Source organism: Corvus cornix, chromosome 4A, assembly GCF_000738735.6.
Source record: "Corvus cornix cornix isolate S_Up_H32 chromosome 4A, ASM73873v5, whole genome shotgun sequence".
Lineage (NCBI taxonomy): Eukaryota > Metazoa > Chordata > Aves > Passeriformes > Corvidae > Corvus > Corvus cornix.
Window position 1 is genome coordinate 1,205,525 of NC_047058.1, and position 23,963 is coordinate 1,229,487.

The 23,963-nt window shown below is 43.1% G+C and overlaps 1 protein-coding gene across 1 annotated transcript in view; it reads left to right on the plus strand.

The window, feature by feature from the left end:
- Nucleotides 1-10,533: 10,533 nt before the first annotated feature.
- Nucleotides 10,534-23,963, plus strand: part of MSN (moesin) — a 43,220-nt gene continuing 29,790 nt past the window's right edge. The window contains exon 1 of the mRNA XM_039572011.1: nt 10,534-10,669. Within this exon, the coding sequence (XP_039427945.1) occupies nt 10,658-10,669 (12 nt within the window). The 5' untranslated portion in view covers nt 10,534-10,657. The remainder of the gene's footprint in view (nt 10,670-23,963) is intronic.

Below are 23,963 nucleotides of genomic sequence, written 5' to 3' on the forward strand. Positions count from 1 at the left end.
CCAAAAAGTCAGGCTCAAGGCTTTTACACAAGGAATGGAGCTTGTACAGGGTGAACATTGCATTGTTTTGGTATCTTCTTGTCCTGTTGTACAATATTGATACCAGCCATCAGACTTAGGTGGACTGGGCTCTAACTGTGCAGAATGGTGAAGTTAAAGTAACACCACTTGTATTCTGAAATACAAGGAGCTACTCAGCACTTCTAAGCCAACCCTGCAAAAATCAGTATCGATTTTCTTCTTCTTGCCTTGTGTCTTTTATTTGTCCAGAGAAACAGGCTTTATATTCCCTGTTTATTTACCAATAGCAGCAATGCTGGGGCAAAGGGAGTGGATCAGCTCCCTGCATCCAAGAGCTTAGGCAAAGATACATCTTATGAAATCTCTTCTTGTGATTCCTGCAAGTCCTTAGCAGAGTTTTTAACAGTATTTTTAACGCTTTCCTGTCGTAAGATCCCCACAGTTTCTCAGGGACCAGTGACTTGTCTAATAAGATAAAAGGCAGATTCCCTGTCAATCCGTCAGATTACTCATAATACCAAATGAATCCTGGGAAGCTAATAATCTTTTTTGCTTTTGGGCCTTGGAGTGTATTGCAATAGTTAATTAAGACTAACAGCATCCCAGTAATTAAGCATTGACTGAGAAATTGAGGCAAGACTGAACAACTTGCAGTAATTCCTCATGAGATAAATGAGCCATTCTTTCAAAGCAATCCATTTTCTCAGGGAGAAGGCATCAGCCCAGAGGTGGATTAATGAAATACAGTGTGGTCTGGTGACATACTTCACCATTTTTTTATGTTGTAGTGGAGCAATACAGGGTTTAAATTTTGTTCCAAGAAAGCTCAAATTACCTTGGGCAGGCTGTGGAGGTGGTGCCTGACCATGTGTTGGTTAATATGGAAGTGGATCTTGTTGTCTGTGTTGCTGAAATGAAATAATTACTGAATTGACATTGCCTGAAATCTTTATTATAAATTATACTTTTACTATGTCTTTACTATACTATACTATATTTTACTGTATGTTTACTATAAATTGTATCATTGTAAACATTGACTTGAGGACATGATGACCAATGATAAGAACAAGTTTGCCTCTGTGCTGTGCTATACCGTGCTCTTCTGTCCTACCTTACACCATCCTGTTCCTATACTTATGCTTCTGGAAGCATTCAACTCCTACAAATGCATCAGGTAATAGGGTTAATAGAAAACAGGAATGGACTTTCAAGAAACCACCTAGTACGTATTTCTGTCTTTAAAGCAAAGTTAATTATCCAACTTCATATTTTGTGACAGTGCCAGCCACACTGCAGGAAATTAAATACTAAGGTCAGCCAGTGGAAGCCCTTGGAGCTCTATGGCAAAGTGTGTTCAGTTTATAATTCTGTCCTCCACTGTCTCTGGTGGTAGCGACAGGGTCTGCATGCCAAGTCCAGGACAGGGCCTGTCCCAGTTTCTCTGTATGACTGAAAACCTCTCTGGAGCAGATTGGCTCCAAACCCAAGCAAACTCATGGTGCTGAGGCCCTATCATCAGGAAAATGCAAGGAATAGGTATGGTGGGGAAAGGGGAAGATTCCTGAGCTTGGGGATCTTCTCAAAATATGTTTGGGCTTAAAAAACTAATTTTGACATTAGAGGCTTTTATCCTTGTCATTTTAACTCAGGGTACTTTCTTCTCTTAAGAATGAAGAAACAGAAATGGATTGAGAGAAAAAAATTGTAAGACAAAGCAAAAAATTATGGCTGTGTTTTAAAAGTAGAAGTCTGTGTTCCTTATGAAGACAGAAGAATTCTCCTGGAACAGAACAGACATGATTGGGACTGTCTGCTTCTTTGTGTCTGTTGCTGAAGACAGAAAGTTCTGTGACAGAGAACAGCCAAGAAACCAGTATGTATCTATATGTCTATATCAATCTGTGATCTATCATCTGTCTGTCTATCTATCTATCTATCTATCTATCTATCTATCTATCTATCCACCTGTAATTCCTCTTACCCACTCAGTCTGCTTGTACAACTATCCTAAATCCCTTAGTTCTCTGCATGATCAGAGATGCCATGTGTTTAGTAAAAACCTAAGAAAAATAAATGATGCAATCTCTCATGCCTTCATCTGTCTGGGCTGGGTGGTGTGTTCTGTGTAGTGCATCATCGTGTTTCACCGTAGGGAAAAAAAAGCTGGGTGCAGTGTGTGTGTGTGTGTAGTTAGGCTTGCCCAGGCATGCACATCTCTCTCAGTCATGTAACCCAGACTGCATATCACACCCTGTGATGTTAACAGGGTGGGAGGGAATTCCCTTCACTTGCACCAGCTGAGTGGGAGAGGTAGCATCAGCATTCCCAGATTAGGCTCCTGCTCTAGGCAGCTTCTGCACAATGAAGTTCTGCGTTTGAGTCCACTTCAGGTTCTAGCACACGAACAGATGCAACGCTTACCTAGATGACATTGCTACATATCAGGGCTTGGTGTTCACCTTGAAAAAACCTGCTATTTGAGCAAGAGCCAACAGTAATGCCTTCTGTATAAAATGTTCCTGCATTGGAATAAAAACGGCTGGCAACTCCCTGTATATTTTTAAGGTTTCCAAAAATAGATCTAAGTCACAGGCAAAAATGAATGGAGCTGAGGCATAAATGGAAAGAACTGGTAAAGGGTCATTTATCTGAAATGGTTAGTGCTGAGATCATCTTCCACATTACATGCCACTACCTGGAAACATGGACCAGTTTTCCCTTTTTATGACTTTCTGAGCCCTATTTTCCAATGCATTGATTCACTTGACCAAATTTCAGTACAGTGGGGAGAATTGACTTAATATTACTGTTGAGACTGAGAACCACACCCCTGCTCTGATTCTGCTCTGTAGGAGCTGGAATGCCTGGAGCACAGAGTCAGTCTTGGAGCCCTGGAGAAGCAGAAGAAAGTTAGATCATAAGTGGTTGCTCTGTGTGTGAGGGAGAGAAGGTTTTTAAATCACAGTGTCAGGGATAGTTGAGTGGGAGTAGGGGCTGACTGGATGGTGAAACCTCTGGGAGATGCACTCCTCTTGTTCCAGGAGGAATTTGTTGTTAATCAGTGAAGCCTTAATTAATGGGTGAACCTAGGGCATTTTGTAGAAGGGAGAAGAAGAATTTTGAAGCCAACACCAAAACTGCAGTTTGGTGTTAAACCCACCCATGTCTCCCAGGAATGGTCTGGGGCTGAAGGTGCTATTCTGGCTACATTTGAGACTGTCTTCTTTGGAGGTTACTGTCCCCACAGAGGTGCCAGTAAATCTGCATGTCTCCTTGGTTCCTAACTTACTTCTGTCACCCTGATTAAAATCTATCTTGCTAAAAAATGTTTGAACAGGTTCAATAGACACACAAGAAAGTCTGGATCATTTTGACAGGTAAACATGCCTACATTAACAAGTAGTGTGGTATAATAAGAGCAGATATGGAAAACAAAAGAGCTGCTGCTGAATATTTAACAGTAACACTTAATGCGCGTCACAGTGAGATTATTTTGGAGTTGCTCTGTTCTGGTCCAATTAACTGAATGCTTCCCAATATCTGGAACATGATAGGTACACTTCTGGAGCACATCCAAAAGGAATTCAGTTCACCAGGTATGAGACTGCACCAGATGGGAAACAAAATGCACTGAATTAGGAAATTAACTTCAAAACCAAACTCCTGGTCTGAATTAAAAAGCTAATGTAAATGTGACTTGCTCATGCAGTTTGGTAGCTGAGAAGCTGGTAATCCCCAGGAGAGCTAGAGGTAGTGATGATGGGGATGTGTGAAAACTTTTTAACAACTATTTGTACACTGGTACAGGGTGTATTTCTACATGTGCAGCGTGAAAAGGTCAAATACATGACCCTGACTTTTCAGCTGGTCTCAACACCTATGCAACATGAGCACATGGACACTTTCCAAGTAGAGGGGCATATTTTAGACCATTACTGTGCCTGATGACACAAAGTATTAAGATATGGAGAATGAGACTCCATATTAATCTGCATCTGTTCTGCAGCTTTGCAGTTGGTGGGATTTGGATCAGACTGTTGTGCAGTTTTTCCCTTTCTATGTATTGTAAAGAAAACAGCTGGACAAGAAAAACAGCTGTTATTCTTGTCCTGCTATCTGCCTCTCTGGCTCTTGATGCTAGCAGAGCTCTGAAGTACTTGAACTGTAAAACCACAAAAGACTTTAAAAATAAACTCTTTGCATTGACAGCTCCAAAGAAATTATCCAGGAAACAAGTCTCTTAAATTAAGAATTTAGATAATGTGTAGAGATATTTATTTATAAACTATTCACATAAAATACAGAATTTGCATTGTTGCCTTGTCAGCCCCCTCCAAGATAGCCAATCTTACTATATTACTTTCATAGCTAGTCAAAAGGAATATAAAATCATCCAGTCACCCACTGGCACAGCTTGTAGGACCAAGGAGAGCTATCTGCTAGTGTCTGTTTCTAATCTAGAGGACACTACTGCCTCCACTATCTCCTTGGGTAACTGGATTTTGTTTGCAGCTGGAGGTTCCTGCTATTACAGCTCATTGCGAGTGTTGGTGACCCACATGCCTTTGGGAGTGGTTTAATTTTAAATAGTGAAACTGCATGACCAGTCTGCATGACTCTCTCAGAAGTGGCTTCTCCCTGGTTCTTGCTCAGTAACACTGGGTTTGGTCCTTCTTTGGCCCTTTTCACCATCTAGGAATGATTCTATATACAATTATTCCTGATTTTTAAATGTTGATACCTTCAGAAAACCCCAGAGTAAATGGATGCCTTCCAGACAGACTCCTATGCAGTGGTCACCTGTATCAGAATCATCTGGAGCCTGGTACTCAGCCCTGGAGGTTGGACTGGCCACTCCCATTCTCTGGCAGGCATGGAAGGAAATGCCTGGTGGCTTTTGTTACAGCCTCCAAGTTCCCAATCTCTGAGTCAGAAAGGCAGTGGCCCTACATGGTCATCACACCAGTACCATCATCTTGGCTCCACACCAGCCAACTGAGAAGGAGGCAGAGCAGGAGAGAGGAGGAAGAGAGGAGAAAACTGTCAGAGAAGCTGTTTCTTTGGGGCACTGAAACTGTGAAGATCTTGGCTGAAGACTACAAATCACCTCCCGTTCTGCAGCAAAGCCTATTAGTGCTGCATGTAAACTCTTGGTGGTCTGAGCCCTATTGAATTTAAAAAATTGCTGGATTTTATGTTTACAAACTTTATATTGTCCTGTTAAGAAAGGAAGGTGGATGAAGAGCAGAGCATCAGGTTTTGTTAGGTTTTGGAGATTTAAGGTTTTTTTCCTTATGGTTTGTTAAAGTGAGGCTTTGCTGGTCAAGAGAGGTCTGGTGGATATCCCACAGGTTTTGTGGACTGCCTGTTGAGGAACACATTTAGTGCAGACAGCTCAATGTGCAGACTCCAGTGCAGGCTGAGGATTGAGCTCTGAGACAGGAGGCCATGGACTGGCACTGGCCCTTTGCACAATGGCATGAGGACCTGTGGTGCCAGCCAGATGACCGGACACTCAGAGACCGGACACTCAGAGACACAGCAGGAGACGATGACTCAGAAGATCCCAGGCTATCATCAGCACAGACTGTGAGGATGTAAAAGTGCAGGGAGTCCTTTGTTCAGGGTCCCTCCCTGGAGGCACCATGTCAAACCATGTGATTTTGTTGCTGCACCATGATAAAATTACTTAAAAGAACTGGAGGCCTAGGACTCTGCTGTGGGAAACCTGGGGTCAAGCTGGTACGGAAAACTTGCCTGGCTGTCTGAGAGTGGGGTGTGTAGGGAGTCAAGTGGGGCCCCTACCAGGTCACTGGAACTGCCTGTTGAGAAGGGGCTTTGGTCCCAGCATTAAAGTCTCTGGTGGTGAGAGTGTAACTGCCAGAGTGGCTCCTGAATGGTCAGATAGGAAAGTTTAACATGCCTCAAGGGGATAAAATGCAACGGGTAAAGTAGGTTTTTTACCTTTTGCTTCCAGCATATTTTTAGCTGATCATGATTATTGTAAATGGCCTCTGAAAGATACATATGAGTAAGCATGTTTCCTTTTGGATACACATCAGACCATCAAACCTACCAGTGGAGATACTTTTTAGATTAGATACATTTTTCTAAAACTGAAAGCCCTACTTTTATTCTTCCCATCACCCACATGAATAATTTTTCTTCACTAGTTTGAGGTGGAACAGTGCAGTGGGATTTACTCCACCTCCTTGATCTAAGGAGAAGGTGCCAGGATCAGTCTCCAAACTTCACATTGTTCCAATTCTACACAGATTTAAGAGCATTTCTACATCAGTACCTTTCACACAAACTGGCAAAATATATTCCCATTAATTGTTTTGTCCTTCCTAGTGATGTTATCTGTTATTTGGGTTGTAAATATTTGGAGTAAAGTCCCAGAATATCCATTGGATTTCCCTTTGTTCCCCACATTGCTACAAGCAGTACAAGATGTAGAAAGCCTGAGTGTTTGTTCCCATATGGTACAAACAAAGAAAAAATGAAGATGAGACAATTCTAGCAGATGGGTTGTTCTTACATCTTTTTCATATGATCATTGCATTCATTGCACACCTTTTGTCTGGTTTGAAACCCTTCTCTTAATCTGCCCCTGCACAAACAGCATATTCCCTGCACATCCCAGACATACAGGAAGAGATGAGTGGTGTGGGCCATACAGTGAGTCATTGTTCCTAGTAAAGCCTTCTCCGTGTTCCTTGCAGGGGTGTCACTGCCAGTGGGGGATTTATATGCCAGAGGGAATGAGGAACTAGGGCTTTACAAAGCATCTGGCAGACACAAATCCCTGGGATTTCCAGCCAGTTTCAGTTATTTCTGCCCTGGTGAATGGACAAGCCGGGAGCTGGGAGTTTCTTTTCTTGAGGTGGAAAGGGGATCAGGTAAATGGGTTCACACATCCAGTTGCCTTCACACATCCAGTAGCCCCATCAGCTTCTGCCCTGTCACTGCAGCTGCATGGGAATGGAATTGTTTCTGGCCTTTTCAAATCCTGCCTTCCTGAATGTGGTAGGCTCTCCCCTTTACCCCTCTCATACTTCCCCCTTGAGAATCACTGCAAAAGATTACCCCACTTCTCAAGACATAAAGGTGTGAAAGGAGTGACAGTATTTGTTTGGGAGGAAAGATGCTTTTACCCCTAAATAGAATTAAACACTAAAAAGATCCAAGATCATCACTGAGAGCAACTCGTTGTGAACCTATAGGCATTAATGTCTGAGCAGAAGGAAAGCAGTAAGAGCAGGAGAAAGAAGTTTAGCTGCTATTCAAAGAAGAGCTCAGAACCAGACTGGTTAATTTTAAATAGAGTCAATTGAGGACTACTGTGTGACGAAGGTGTAGTTCTCATACTATGGTAACAATTTCATTTTGTGCCTTTGTTTACTTATGTGAATCAAACTAAATTTCAGCCCTCTGAAATACACCTCTAGTATGAAACACCTTTGGCTTCTATCCTCTGTCAAAGCCATGCAAAGGAGAGCTCAAGTTACCCCTCATTTAGTCAAAAAACCAATATGCTGATGAAATAGCCCCTTGTTTAAATGCTCATGCTAAATAACTCTGGTGTGTCAGACAAAATAATTTAAGTGCTCCTTCTGCTTAAAAGAAGCTACTACAAAAGCTTGATGAAAATAAAACCAAGACAATAAATCCCCAGTGAAATACCAGACCTCTTCCCAGGAGAATGCTTAATGTCGTGCCGGTCTAATCTAATTCTGAAGCACTTTAATATTATTTGGGATCTGAACACTCTGGAAATAACAGCATTTTTGAGACACTCGGTAATGTTACACGTTTCTTCAGCCTCCTGCAAGAAGAACTTTTAATTGGCTGATACTTTTACCCCTTGGAATTTTATCCTGAAGTCAGAGGGACGTGTAACCCCTGCCTGCAATTCTCAAGGAATCCACTGATGTGGTTGTTCTCACACATGGCCAGGCAGGGAGGACTCAGGAAAAGGCTGCTGGATGACACCATCCCTCCTCAGCATCTGGCAAGGGAGAGGTCCGTGGGGAAGGTCAGGTCTTGGTGCAGCACTTCTGCTGCAGGAATTCATCATGGAACTTTGGCTGGAGCACCATGTGGTTCAAATTTCAGATGCCTTGTTCTCCACCTCAACAGTGAAGGGGAAGGGGAAAAGAAGAAGCAGGAGGGAAAGTGAAGTGTAGAGACTCGTGCCTGTCACAGGATACTCTTGTCTTTTGAAGTGACATGAATGGTATTTTGTTTGGCTATTGATATGAATAATAGGGAAGAAGGACAAGAGAAGTGGCTGGGGTCAGAAACAAGTGTATATTATGCTGAAGCTTTGTCTTGGCCCTTCAGACGGTTTGGGACTGTTCGACATGGGGTTTATGACTTTCTGTGGACATGGCCAATGCCTGGCACACTGTAATTGGGAATACAGTTGCTTTGGATCTGATTGTTTCACTGGCATGGGGCTTCATTTGCATCATTAGCACTCCTGTCATTAGCACTGTGAAGAATATCTTAGGTCCCTGGATGTTAAACTATGGTCCCTTAAATTTGGCAAGGAAATAGCTAGACTTTTATTGTCTAAAGTTTTATCACCTTTGCAAAAAAATATTAATGGAATTCTCCAAACAGTTAACTAAGTCTTACAAAGGAGTGTTGGTATAGAAGTTCCAATAGAAGCAGAATTGGGCTCTCCCCATCATATATTGCTAGCATGAAAGAAGTCTCCACAGAGTCACTTGAATTCAGGAAGAAAGCTCACACCAAACATTGCTGGATCCAAACCTGGCAAAAAATCACAAGCAAGTGACTTTTTATTCTGTATGTCTTCTGTCAGTATCTATTCTGGTAGGAAATAAGTGGAACTCTTTCATGGACTAGTCTTGCTTGACCTAGTGTAAGGAAGTCTCAATATAAAAAGGAATCAGAAAAGGAAGAAAACTTTGTAAAACAGCCTCTTGGGCACCCTGTGACTTTCTGTGCAGAAAACTTACACCAGTTTGCATCAATCCAATTATGTTTTTTCCTATGTAGGCACAGCATAGAGATTCTAGCTTAAGTGAAACCTGCATATTCAGAGGAAGCAAACAAAGCACCTGGACCCTGTTTCCATCTCATGCCAGACAAAAATGTTTAATTGATTTGACAAGAAGACACAAAATCAAGAAAAAAACCCTATATGTACCTACTTTTCTTTAAAAATAAGACATTAAATTTATTTAATTTCCCTCTTCTTGACACTGTTCACTTTAAAAAGAATGACTTATTGTTTCCTGGGAGAAAATAGGACTTAGTCTGCTGTTTGAAAGTTGTTCAAAGTCCCAAATGAGATGAGACAGCTTCTTTAAATCCGCTTGAAAATGCTGAACCTTGATTATCTCCATCAGTCGTTGCAAAACAGAGACGGCAGGAGAAGCTTTGGTGGATGGCCTGCCGCTGGTCCGCCACTATTTTCATCCACGAATTTGATTGCTCATTTATATTGTGTGATTATGGTTGTGGCCTTAGAGAAGCCTTGAAGACCAGACGTGGCTTGCCAAGCTTCAGGGAGCCGCAGTCCCTTGGGCTTTTGAAGCACTGGAACTTGAGAGGAAAGATGTGTGCTAATGTCTTTAGAAACAATTCGATGGGTGAAGGTATGGGTGTTAACGTCTTTGAAATGGGTCTTAATGTCTCTACTGACTTTGGGCAGCAGGTTTGTTGCAGAGCCCAGACAGCCTGGCTCTTGAAACAGACAAATGGGTCTCCACAAGCTTGAATTTCTGAACTTCGGGGCAAAACGACAAGTTCAAGGGGGCATATGTGGTAGGCGGTTCGGGAAGGCTGTACCTTCCTAGTACCTCAGGCAAGGGGGAAACGAAGATGGCAACATGCGGGCGGGAGTTTAGGATTGAAGGAGGCTGCGCCCTCCAAAACCTCGAGAGAGGAAGCCTTGTGGGTGTGTGCCCCAGTGGACTCACTCCCTTCATTCGAATAAAATTACAGGACTCCTCTGTCTCTGTTATGGACATTGGCTTTTCATAGCGTGATTTTCCGTACAAGCTGGAAGTGTGCTTTTTAGTCAAACAGATGGCTGTGAAAACCTTGTACCAAACAGCACACTGACCGGCCACACCACGGGCCGAGGAGCCTGGGCTGAGCAGCACGCTGAGCTGCACCTGTGCGCACACGGCTCTGGCTGCACGAGGGACGGCATTGGTCACAGGTCTTACTTTGAACAGTGCAATCGCCGAGAAAATAGCATTATTTTCTTAAATAATGCTTTTATCAAGGACCAGAAATCCCAGTGACACTAATCCGCGCATAAGCTTCTGTGATCGGGGCTGTCTAGGCACTAGTTTACGGACTCTGGAAGCCCTTGGCTTTTGCACCGGTGGGAGTGTATCGCAGCCCCCACAGCCCTCGCAGCCCTCGCGGCCGCGCCCCTCCCGGGCCGCTCGGCAGAGACCGCCCGGCTCGGCCTTCCCGGGGCGGGGGCGCCGCGGTTCCATCCCTGCCGGAGGCGGCCGGGCGGGGCCGGGCGGGGCCTGGCCGGGCGGAGAGGCGCGGCGCGGAGTCCCGTTAGAAGCAGCGCGGAGCCCGTACGGATCCCCACCGGCGCAGAAAGAGCGACGGCCGTGCCCAGCCCGCCGGGAAGATGCCGAAAACGGTGGGTGCCGCCGGCGCGGGGCAGAAGGGAGGCCCCGCCGCGGGGTCCGGGCGGGTGCGCGGGACCAGGCAGGCGCGGCCTGGGTGCTCCTCCCGCCTGGGCTCGGCTGCGCCCCGGCCGGTGGCGGCCGGTCCAGAGGGAGCGGCGAGGGGCACGAGGGAGCCCCGGGGAGCGGAGCCTCCCACCCGCCCCTCCATGTTGCGCTCCCCTCCCCGGCCGCGGCTTCCCCGCGCGAGGGGCCGGGCCGGGGCCCCGCCTGGACCGCGGGGTCTCGGCGCGGCGGGGCCGCCTCTCCGCCCTAAAATGTCCGGCGGAGCGCGGCGGCGGCGCCGCCCGCCCGCGTGTGCGCCCGAACCCGGGGGGGGAAGCGGGGCGAGGCTTTCGAGAGCCTGGTGGGAGCGGGTGATTGCTATGGCCGCCTCATGCGCTCCCTGAAGAGGAGAAGTTGGGGTTTTCACAACTTGCAATTAGTCAGTTTGGGTTGCCAGGGAGCCTTGTCCCAGCTTGACTCGAGGTATTTCTTGGCTGAAGAGATTTTAGTACTTCAGAAAGTCTAGTCAAGTCTGTACTTGACTCGCCTCGCAGCAGGAGTTCGTTAACGAGGAGCATGGGGTTTTTCCATTTAATTTCTCCTGGTTGGAGTAAAAGAATCGGTCCCAGCCCTTCATTGATAAAACAGGAAGGAGCAGGGTGGAAGTCTCTGGATGTTTCCGTACTGGAGTGATCCGAAATGGCCTAAGAAAATCTAATGTTTAAGCTAAGAGTCTGTGGTTTACTTAAAGGAGAGAAAAAAAACCAATCCCAAACAAAAACTCACTCGTGTGCAAAAAGAAATTGAAATGAAATCGACCGTGATTTTCTTTTAATAGTTTCTTTTTTTCACTTTAAAGCAGATATTGAATGCTTATTTGACTGATAGCTACTTTTCTTGGTGTCTTAAATGCCTTCTCTCTGATAGCATGGATAGCTAGATGATGATTATTATTTAAACATCAACATCTTAAAGGATATCAAACTTAAGCCACTTCACGGTTAAGACAGTATTTTCTTAAGCTTTAGAAAGGCCTTCCATCAAACATTAGTGATGATTAGTTAAGATTTAGTTACTAAAAAAGCTAAGATACAGGCAACAAGTTCAGTGAGATTAATGGAAATACCACAAGTTAGGGGACTTTAGTGTAAAGTGCAGTTGAGACCTTTTAGCCAGAGAGTTTACAGTCGTGATGAGTGACTTTTTTCAGTGTGGATCGGCCAAGAAATCCTGAACAAGTAGCAGAGAGGCTTGTGGGGCGGGGTTCCCAGCACCAGGCTGAATGTGAACGCTGGCTGCGAGGTGCTCATTGCAGCCTCTGCAGACACACCCTAGGATGGATTCACCTTCTCAGTCTGTTGCTTTCTGGTTTTGACAGAGCAGTTCTGGTTTTGATAGAGCAGTTCTGCTTTCAGAGCTTTTAAGAGCAGATAGAGAAATGCAAGTGTTTTGCTGTAATGCTTTGTACTGTACATTGCAGATTCTGCAGAAAGCCGTTCCACTGTCTGTGCCTGTTGCAGTACAGAGCTGCAGGCCTGCTGCTGTATCAGCCTTTGGTTTCCTGCCCGATCTGCTCTAGTTACAGACCCAACTGAAATAATATTTTAAACATTATTTCTTGATCTTTGGTTTTCAGGAACAGGATATGCTGGCATAACTGTGTAATCAGTTCTTCATGTGACATAAACATGACTACTAGTGTGCTAGCTTAAGATTTGTTAATAGCTACTTAATTAACAAAACAGTAAAATGCAAGAGACTTTCCTCAATCAAGGAAAAAAATCAAGGTCAAATGTGGGTGAAACCTGGGCAGTTAGATGTAGGTTTATGTGGGCTTCATCACAAAAATAAATCCATTGTGAAGAAGACAGATGGAGGAAATGTTCCAGGGAACAGTTCTGGCTGGGCAGGAAAAGCATTTGTGTCAAAACTACTTGGTTGGTAGCTCTTATCATTCATCTCACCAGGCTTACAGAAACATGCTGCTGCGTGGCTTAAGCAGCAAAACCTGTTGAGTTCTGAGCCTCTACACCTCCTCAAGCTAGGCTAAATGTTAGCACATGTAGCTGGAGATTTCCATTTTGTTATGTGAGGTTTGCTATGAGTGACACTAGGCTGTGTAGCACTATTAATAAGAATCCAAGATTAACTCTGGTAACCTTTGAACTAGTGCACATGATTTGCTGTTGTGACATGTAATGGGGGGGTTTGGTTGCTGGAGGCCTTGTAGGCTGTGTAGAAAGTCCATCATGCATCAGCATGCTGATCCTGCCATGCTCACAACAGGAAACCTTCACTGTTCTATTTAGTGATACAACTCTGATTTAAATTTTTTGTGTTCTGGAAAGTTTGTGAGGTATGAACACTTAAAGCAGACACAAAAAAGGGCACATAATTCTCCCCATGCTTTGTATTGCAGAGGGTGGAAGTAGTTGAGTGCTAAAAATGAGCCGTTGTCAAGCTCTGAAAAGTCTCTCCTCCAGTTGTGAGCAGTCTGTTTATTTGCTGTAAGTGGGCTCTGATCGCTCCCTGACTGATGGGCGCTCTGGTTTCTCACTGAGCCGCTTCAGGCTGGGCAGTGCTGCAAGTCATGCTATTCCAAATCCTGATAGAAGCGAATCAGCTGTCGCACTGGTGGCTTGTCTAAGCCCCATAGTTAATCACTTGAATTTTAGTATTAAAAGAAACATATTAGTTGGAGGAGTGAAGGGGAAAGTGATTTTAAAAAAAAAAATTTTTAAACAGTCATGCCTGTTTAATGGGATGATACTTTATTTTTTAGTTGTTAGAAAAAGCAAGGCTTCTGTATTGGAATTCATTGACTATTTTGCCTATGCATGTACTTACTTTGTGGCTTTGTGAATGGGTAGGCCACTGAACTTGAAACGTGAGCATTCATCACATGTGAGGTGTGCATTCAACAGTCCTGTCACTAGGACTTGGGCAGTTCTGTTTTAGGTAACATAGCCTTTACTCTTTGTAGAGAAGGGTTTTTAATCAATGCTAATCTTGTGAACACAGAAGGTTTTAGGAAGTAATAAGGGAAAAGGTACCAGTCCAAACTTTATTATAACCTTAGTTTGAAGCTAAATGTAGTAATAGTTACCAGGATCCTTAGGTACCCTGTCTGTAGTTTGAATTGATGGTCCTAATTCCCAGCAGGACTTGAAAGGTCCTAGAAGCTTTTTTCCCTTTGTTCTTCGGAGCTTCAAGGTTCTGGTTAGAAGAAAAGTAAGAGATTGAGGTAGATAGCGGGAGAACACTCTGGTTAATCAGTTTCTTGTGTGTGTAGCTACTTGCTACCAAATGCTGCAGCAAGATGGCAACTCTGAGTAGAATGCTACACTTGTTTGGGTGATAATTTTCTGCCCCCCCCCCCCCCCTTGTGGAATTTGCTAGATGTCTTGAAGGGGGAAGGGTGGATAGTGATGAAAACTGACTTTAATGGATGGGCACTTCTCTCTTGGTCCTGTTGTACTATGAAGGAACACTGGAAGCATTCTAGATGCCTTCTGTCTTATTTCATGACTGACCCTTTGGTGTTACCTCTTCCTTTCCTCACTCAGCATAACTTGGGAAGCTTGGTGACACTGGTCCAAGTTTGACGTGTGCTAACTTGTTAGGCAAACTCATGTGTTTCTTCTAACGCCATCACATAATATGACTTGCCATAAAGAGGTGTGTTTGAATGCTCCCAAAGACCTTTCTTCATACAGAAGTGTTTCCCCTGTTGGTGAATTTCAGATGACTTTGTACTTCAGAAGCAACAATAGCTAAAACATGCTGAGTTTACAGTGGAATCAGGTAAACTACTGAAACTGGTAAAGCAGTGAATTATCTGTAGCTTTATACCTACCATGGGATTTTGCAAAACAGGAAAGGCCTTTACACCCTAGCTTGTATTCTGTTCAACAGCTTGATTTCTAGGTTCTGCAAGAATAGCAAGGTTTTACTTCATGTCAGATGAAGCAATTAAGCCTGAAAGTGAGCAAAAGCTTCTATTTTGTACTTTTAGGCCTTCTATATTAAAGTTAAACAGAGATTTTAAAGTATACCATTGGTGATAAACTAGCATTCACTTTGTTTTTATATACTGGTAAAATCTTCCTTTCTCTTCTTATGGTAAGCCCTGCACCTGACTGGGCAAAACCCATCAGTTATGGTGGCTTTACACTGTTGTGAGCAAGAACTGTTCCAAGTGCCTGATCTGAATTGGCAGTCATGATCCAGTTCATAAAACTTCGACGTGACAGTGTTACATCTAAGAGTGCTTATCATACCCGTGTTTTTAGAAGATTAAATGTGTTAGTTGAGTCCTTTATTTAATTTTTGCCCTCTTGATTTGTTGCCTGAGGCAGTTGAGCAAGAGGCAGGTTGGTGAGGTGCACCCAATAAAAGGGGCCCAAAGGGAGCTTTAGGGCTGCTGCTTCTGCCGTAAGAATCCTGTGGGGAACAGGGTGCCTGCTATCACGGGCTCATCATCACTTGCTTCTTGCAAATATCCTGTCACCATAACGTTTACAGGCAGCATCTTTTTTGAACCTTCAGGGGATTGCAGCCCTTTCCATGGGGTGATTCTACCTTCTCTGATTAGTCACCTCTGAAGTTTAATTACCATTCTTGCTTTTCTCATGAGGATGGTTCATAAGATGTCTTAATATGGACTCCTTTATTTTGACAGGAAATGGCATCTCTGCCTCTAGAGGAAGCTTGTTTGAGTTTTTTTATGTATGTCTAGTCTGAAGCAAAAATCTCCTACAAAGAGCTCACTAAGTCCCTAGTAGCTGCTTGAAATACAGCTGATGAACTGAAACTGAAGGATTCAAACACCTTCTGCTTGTGACCCTGGGTGTGCAGGGGGACGGCACCCTGCTGGGGCTGCGGCCTGGCCATGTCCCTGCTGATCAACGGCTACTCCACAGAGAAGCCCCTCTTCCTCCACAGAGGTGGCTCTGGCTCTGCTCCAGGGTATGAAGGAAACTGACTAAAAGCTTCCTCTGGCTGCGTCATCTCCTGGACTCTTTCCTGGCTCGGTGTGGCTTAAGCAACCTTATTTGGCTGACTTAATTTCCCCCCCCCCCTTCTGTGCAGCAAGAGGGCCTCCCTTAATTTGCACAATAAAGCTGTTATCTGTGCTTAATCACTGTTCTGAGGACTACAATGGGGTTTGTTTGAAAAGAGCTCCAAGATTTCAACTCCTTGGATCCCTATCATTCCAGAGTCCCGTTTCCCTTTTGTCTGTTTGCTAAGTGGTTATACCAGAAACCAATTCCAGTGAGGAGTCTCTGCTGCTGTAGTCACACTATTGGAAAAGAGTAAATCTCTCTCTACCCAGGAATAATCCAGGGCAATTAACTGATGTAAATTAAAAGCAATAGTAAGCAGCCAGTTAATTGCTTGCTTTTCTCTAGGGGTATTTGAGAACAGCAGGTATTTGCATAGTGCAGCCAATCATACTGAATTAAGAGTTTGTTTTTATCTGAAACTTCCAAACTAGGCTGAAGTCTCTAGGTTGATGGAAGGCTACTCTTTAAAGCACATCTCTTTGTAACATTCCTGTGGTTGTTTTTAGGAGGAGCATTCAAGTGTTTTGGAAGTTTTGGGCATAAAACCCACCCTTCTGACTCCAGTAGCTAATGCTGGCTCTTAAAGTAATGTTTAAAGCAAATACTTGGTGGGGAGGTAGGTAGAGACAGTCAGTGGCAGGCTTGGTAGTTTTAAGACCACAAGACCGTCTACAGCTGCTCAGGGGTTTAGAACCTGAAATTGCAGAGGTTTGGACCTTAACATTGACAAGAGACAATTATGGCTGCAGCAACTGTGGCTATCAATAGGTAGTTGATCTGGTGCTGCTTCCTTCCTGTGCAGCTGTGAAAGGATATATTCACTTCTATCAGTGTGTGATCCTCCAGTGGAATAGTGGGGCAGTCAGAAACTCCTCTCCTTTGTATAGCAACTTGTTGAACTTAAATGGGAAAAAACACTCTTTGAAGATGTTTTTAAAGGCATGAGTCCTGCAGAATGCTTTTTCCTAGTTGTTCTAACATCTCTGAAGCTCCAGTAGTTGTTCTGAGGAACCTCTTGAAAAATACGAACTGTGGATGAAAGAATGATCAGTTCTCATCTTATTGCCAGCCTAAGGAATAGGAGTACTTGGCCATGCTAGGCCTCTGTCCTTCTGGCTGTTGCTGGTTGATGAATAGCTATGGACAAGGGCACAGGAGTGCCTGTAAAGGAGGAATGAATGAAAAAGCTCTGAATCTGATCAGCTCTGTAGAGAAACAAGCAATTAGGCAAGAATGAGATGATGGACTAGAAGGGGGAAGAGACACTCCTTTCTCTGCCAGCTGTAATTCTGTGTAGAGTAAAATGAAATCTCAGAAGAGTTCAGAAAGAGTACCTGAAGCAGTGAATTAAGTGCCATGGTATTCATGGTCCAGACTGATCTGTATTCTTGCAAATTTCTAGTTCTTAGTCAACTTGTTTGTTTCCTAGAGGAAGGCTTCTCAGGAGACTGAACTTTACTGTTCTGGAGAGTGAATACTGTAAAAACTTTCTTGCTGTATTTTTCGTTGTCTTTTCTTGGGGGGGGGGAGTGGGGGTGTTAAATTGATATTGGAGAATTTTCCATGCAAAATATCGGAGAACTGTTATTCTGCCATCATATGAGACAGAATCTTGAGATAGAATCAGTTTGGTTGGAAAAGACCGTTGAGTCCAGCTGTAAACTGATGACTTTCTGCAGCCATGAACCATTCTTATCTGTCTGTATATCACTGATTTGTACTATTTTCCTTTGTAGGCCCTTGTCAGAGCATTTTTTCTCTCTCAATTGGGAATCTAGTTATGGTGGTGAAGTGACTTAGTACAGGAAAAGCCTGCCATTGCAGTCTGATCAATCAATTAGTCACAGCACTTAATAAATATATTTGGTTTTATATAACATAGGCTAATAAAGCATAGAATTCTAGGCTAACTAATGGAATTCTGGGCTAAATCTTTCCTTGCCATAGCTTTTCAACTGTACAGTACAGTTGAAAAGCTATGGCAAAGAAAGATTTAGCCCAGAATTCCATTGTGCTTGGTTACGCTGCAAAAACTGAGCTGCCAGAGAAATTATTAGGATGAAATGTCAGGATGCTTGATAGCTTCCATCCCCCAGAGGTGTGGCTTTTCATTCATAATATCTCTAAGAATATAAATGTGGCATCAATTTTATTTTTTTAAATTCACTTTTCCAGAATAGTGTACTCAGAGGGCAAAAAAAAATTTAATTCGTCAATATGCTGAATGTCTTTTCTGGCAGCTTTCTGGATGGAAAAGAGGGTTTTGGTTGTGTATATTTTTTTTCTCTGTTAAAATCCAGAACTCGACATCTTCCTGACAATTGTCGTCTACAGGACTTGCAGAATGTCAGCAAATGGTTCTGAAGGCACACTGTAAGAAGTAAGGCAGTTCCATTGCTGACAAATTCAAGCAATATCAGGTTGCTCAGTAAAAGAGTGGTAATGCAAAACCCACCCAACACTTGGTGGTCCAATACATCTTCTTATATGAAAACAGCCCTATTAGAAATGATAGAGAAGAAGGGATTTGTACATACGTATTAAAAGTAAGGATTTGCTTACAGATCATTAAGTAGACACTTTAATGAAGATAACGTCTTTTGACTGGCTGTTTTTGCTGTGTTTGATGCCCTCGAGGGTGTGTTTTGCCCTCTTGTGTACAAGGGCACAGTGCTGGCTCCTCTTGAGCTTGCTGCTGACCAGCACTCCCAGATCCCTTTTTGCAGGGCTCCTCTCCAGCAACTCCTCTCCCAATTTGGACTTGTGCCTGGTATTACTCTGCTCCAGGTGCAGAATCTGGCATTTGTTCCTTTCAAATTTTATGCCACTGATCAATCATGCTCTGATTTATCTAGATGTCTTTGCAAGACCTTGTATCCCTTGAGAGAATCAACAGCACACCCAGTGCTGGTATTGTCAGTACATTTGCTAATGGTGCATTCAACTCCTGCAATCCAGATCATCAATAAAAATACTGAACTGCACTGGCCTTATTAAGGAGACCTGAGGAACACCACTGGTGACTGGTTGCCAGCCAGACTCAGCCTCATTCCCTGCAGCCCTCTGAGCCCTGCTGCCACTGGTTCTTCATCCAGCACACGTTGAACATCCTTGTCTTGCAGTTGAACAACTTGTCCAGAAGGATGCTGTGAGAGACAGTATCAATAGCTTTACTAAAACACTGAAAAACTACATTCACCACCTTTCCTTCATCCGTTTGGTGGGTGACCTTATTGTAGAAGGATACCAAATTAGTTAGGACTTTCCCTTCATGAGCCCATGTTGGCTGTGCCTGATGAATGCACTGTCTTTTAAATACTTTAATGTCCTTTAAATGCCTTTCGATAGCACCCACTAACTTGGTTAATCTAATTACTCTCTGACCGCTAAAACAGATCTTCAAGAAAGCAAAATTGCCTGGAAAGCTGGAAGGATTGAAAAAAACTTGCTTATATTGTAGCTTATAGCCCAGCTGAGACAATAGACTACTTGGTGTCTAAGCAATAAAAACATGCAAAATTGTGACGTGTTTGGTTTGGTGTATGGTTTGTGTGTGTTTTGTTTTTAAAATCAGCAAAGTTATCCTTCAGGGATGTCACTAGATTATATTACTCCTTGTATTCATATGATCCTCTAAGTTTTGATAGCAGGCATGAATGGAGACACTGCACAGCAGGCATAAGAAGGGTGTTGCTTCTCTAGGGTGTTTGTAACTACTGTATGTTACATCCAAATGTTAAGAACTGTCTGTGGTCTGTGAGATGAGATTGAAAGCTTAAGCATCATAACTGTTTTGCCAGCATCTGTTTATTTCATTTGTTCCTACATGCATCTCAATATTAAGGAAACATAAAACTGCTTTTGAAAAAGTGACTGATTAACTTCATTTGTTTCTTTGGATAGATAATGAAAGCTTTAGCTGAGATGTATTGAATGCAGTGTCTGTCTGTATTCAGTGTTCTCTGGCTACAGTTACCCTCCTACAGTTGAAAATCAGGATCTGAGCTTGCCTAAAGTTGAGAAACCTGGCTTCTTCTATTACTGAAAATGTGCTTTTTGAGCAACTGGATTTTTGTTGCAGTATCTGTAATTTTCACTAAGACACACTCAACATGTGGATTTGTTTGCATTGATGAAATACTGGAAGCAGAGAGCAGTAAAATGATTATGTTCTATCCCTTCACTATTCACAATCCCCTAGACAACTGTCTATGCTGTATGAAGTGTTAGACATTCTCCTCATTTTGTGAGGTGCCTCAAAAACTTTAAGGTTACTAGTAACTTGAACAACGGGGTCAGAAAAGACTCGTATTCCTTAAAATGTCAGAAAGCTCCAAGTCCGTGGTTGGGACTGCGGAAGGCTTAGAGAGTGTTCTTATTCAACACCATAAAATGCTTTATCACTAAACCAAGAAAACATTTTGGTAAGTGATGTCTTAGTCCTCCAGCCTGCAGGTCCATTGTGCTGATTTTGTTACAGAAGCTGGACTGCAGCTTTTTCTGTGCTATAATACTGAGGTGACATACTTTCTTTGTTGCTGTGTTAGTCCTTCACTTCAAAAAACTGTTGGGGAACCTCTCTTACCTGAAGTTGGTATTGAAAAAAACCAAGTATTGACTTAGTATTTTTTGGTTTGCTTAAAACACTAGACTGCACCTGAAACTGGATAGTATTCTGACCCAGCCATGACAAACTGGGAAGCAGCAAGTTCCTGAAAATTAATTTTCTTACTCTACTTGTAATGACTTGCTGCAGCATGTATTTTGGGCTTTGTGAAATCTATAGACACCGTTGTCCTCTGCACTGTATACCTGAGGTTCTGTGTTGACATACATGTGGAAGTGCGTTAAATCTCAAAAACCCCCAGCTTAGGGTTTTTCTTCCCTTTATCTTGCTCTGTGGTTTGTTACTAATATCTCAAATTGAAGGGTGATGGCAAGATGCAATGTGGTGTATTATGCTCAGTTTGAGTACCGTTTTGCACACCCAGCAGTTTAGGGTAGAGATCTTTTTTTGAAAGGGGGTCCATGTCAGCATCTTCAGCTGTAAGAATGTATCAGTGTAGTGTTGTCTTGAATCTACCAAAAGACAGAGCAAATAGAAGGACTAACTAACTTCCAAATCACTAAAAGATCAGAGCAATCTGAACAGTACTTGCTTTAGCATCATGCACAGGAAATACAATATTATCTTAGTGTTTGTTCTGACAAATGCTAAATAACCAAGTAAAAATCTGACAGAAGGCTGTCCTTCTCTTTTGCTGCTTCTAGTTCTGACAGATTTAATACATAGGCTTTGTTGCTTGCTCTGGACTTGATTCACCTCTGTGCAAAGTCTCTTCTGTCCTTAAGCACCAAATGTATCTTAGTCAGAGGTGACCAGCCACTTCTCCCATGGCTAAGCTTTGAATGTGTCTTTCATATTGCAAAAAAGTGTTTGGTGAGTGTCTCTTTTTTTTCCTCTGTAGAACCCCTTGGACCATCTGCTGCATTGCTCTGTCTTTTCAAGTTTTTCTTTGTCTTTTTACAAATTGCTATGTGCAGATGCTCTGGACTCAGAAAAGTTTGGCATAGAGGACTTGCCCTTTACATGCTTTTACCATATTCTACTGACAGCTTTGATTTGGCAGTGTTGGGAAGGATTTGAAAATAATTGGGATCTGAGAGGATTCAGTCAGTCTTATAAATGAAGTGATTTTGTTGGTCTGCCATTCCCTTAGAGAAAGATGGGTGAGTAGATGCATTAATGTGGATTGATCCATTTCCACAACAAGCCTGAGAAAGAGTAGTTAGCTGCTCTTACTGCTCCCAGTGTTCTGGAAATTTGCTGTTAGGGGTAAGGTATCTGCATGCAGGAACATTGAAGGAGCCCCTGACTTTGATCAAAGTTTAATTCATGTCTGCAAACCCTATGCTGCTGTACCTTAGCATATGGAAAAACCTGAAAACATAAAGCAACCCTACACAGTAGGTCTGGGTAAGAGCTTAACTCTGAAGTTGACTTTTGAGTGTTCTTTGCAGAAGGTTGGTTTTCAGGCTCCCTGCCTTGCCTTAGTCTAGTGAGTTTTACTGTTTGCTTTTTTAGGTTATATCCACATGTATGTTGACCTATTCAGGAGGTGTACTCAGCATCTGGCTATTTCTCTTCCTACTACCCAGTTGTGTTTCTCAGTTTTGACCTGCAGCTTTAGGAAGACCACTAAGAGTTTGGCGTATCTGCATGTTTGGCTACATAAAGATAGTCCATAACATATCTGTTTGTAGAGGAGAATAAAGGATCTAGATATTGAAACTGCAAATCGTGTAAGGAAATTACTCTTGCCCACTTGATGCAAGAAGTCCATTTATGTTAGTGTTACTTGACCACTAACATTCCTGGGCATTCAGCAATGTCTTCATCAATGCATCTAGGTCTCAGGTGTTAGCTGAAGTTTATCAGGCCTTCTTCCTAAAATAGCCCAACTTCAAACAGTGTATGAATGTGAACTCAAGAGTGTGGATTTAATTGCAGCCTTGAATGAACTAAATCAACTTGGTTGCTTGCTTGAGAGCTTTGATGGTTTGCTGCCACTGTAAAGTTTTGCGTCAGTTCTGTTCCGTAGTTCAACAGAAAACAGGGTTAATGGCATGTGTATATGTGGCTTGATGAGGGGTGAATCGCACTGAGGGGTTGTGTATCAGAGCTGCTGCAAAGGATACAGCAGGTATGCCTGGGAGCGAGGAATAAGAGTGGTTCAATAGTTTGGTCCATCTTGTCCCCAAAAAGCCATCTTGCCCTTTCTCTTCTATGGCCTGTAGCAGTGCCCCTGTGTAAATGTAGTGAACAGGACCAATGAAATGATTCTGCTCGAGAAAATAACAGAAGAGTTATTCCCGCCCTGATTCATCCTTTTGAATTCCTACTTGTGGTGTAGTTGTGGAGTACAAATATGAACCCTGAGAAGTGATTGGGAAGGTGCAGGTTGTTCAGGATGGCTTCCCATGGTGGTGGATACAGACACTGCATGTGCTGGCACTGCTCTCCTCAGCTCCTGTGCAGGTCTGTACCCCTTCAGGAACCTTTTGGAACATGGGGTTCTGTGTCATGGTGGTATAGCTACTCTCCTCTATATTAGGAAAGCTCAAATGCTTGAACTAAGATGGAGCTTGAAATAACCAAGTATACTTCAGCAATCACAAGCTGGTCTTTTATAAACTGTGGACAGTCCCAACCAGAACTATTTAAAATCTAAAATAGGTCGGTGGTGAGGGAAGCAAATATGGGTGGGGAAACTGAATATTAAAAAGAAGTGTAGAACTGAGCCATTTAGGGGAAATCCTGTGTTTTACGGAACTATGACTTAAATATATATGAAAATGCAGCCAGCTTAAATGAGACCCTGTACTGAAAGGAAGTTGCAGGATTTGTCTAGCATGCTGGAAATGATAAAACTGAAAATCACAGGATGATGAAACAGCTCTAGCTCATGCTTGACTCTGTGTGTAGTTAAATTTGGAGGGATGGCTCATAGTCTGGGCAGTCAGATCCCACAGTAAGACTGTGTTCTAGCTCCTAGAAGTCTGGCCATTGTTCAGAGGTTCAGTGAGGTCTGTGAGCTGGCCAAGAACTTGATGTGCCACACCCAGGCCATGCTCTGGGTGCCTAGAACAGGCAGCCCTGTGTTCAGCTCCCCTCTCTGTTACAGAGTTAAACTGCTAGGAGTCTCTTGGTTGAAGGACAGAGAGAAGCATGTGAAACAGATAAGCTTGCTCTGACTTTTTATCTAAACACGAGTCCTTTAGAAGGAAGAGCTTGGTCACAGCAGTTATCTTCATGCTTTCTTCCCTGTGGAAAGTGTCTTTAATGATTAGCAGAGTGTTGGAGTGTAGTGATTTTATTTACCCTCAATTCCAAGTTGCCTCTGAAACAATTCTTAACTGCAGGCAAATTTAGAGACCTTTATGTAGGAACTGAGTATTTAGTCTGTTAGCTCATGAACTTCAAGTACTTACTGTACATGTGATGCCTCAATGCAGGTCACACTTGTCTTGTTAGCATCCTGTCTTGATTTTGCTTTGAGCTCCTTCCAGTGAAGTACGTGCTTGTGATTTTGGCAGACATTCACTGGATGCTATGTTTGGAAAGCTGATTGGCTCTTTGGGAACATGTCTTGGCTACTCGTCTTGATTGATCAGCCCCTAGAACTGGGTCTTTGCA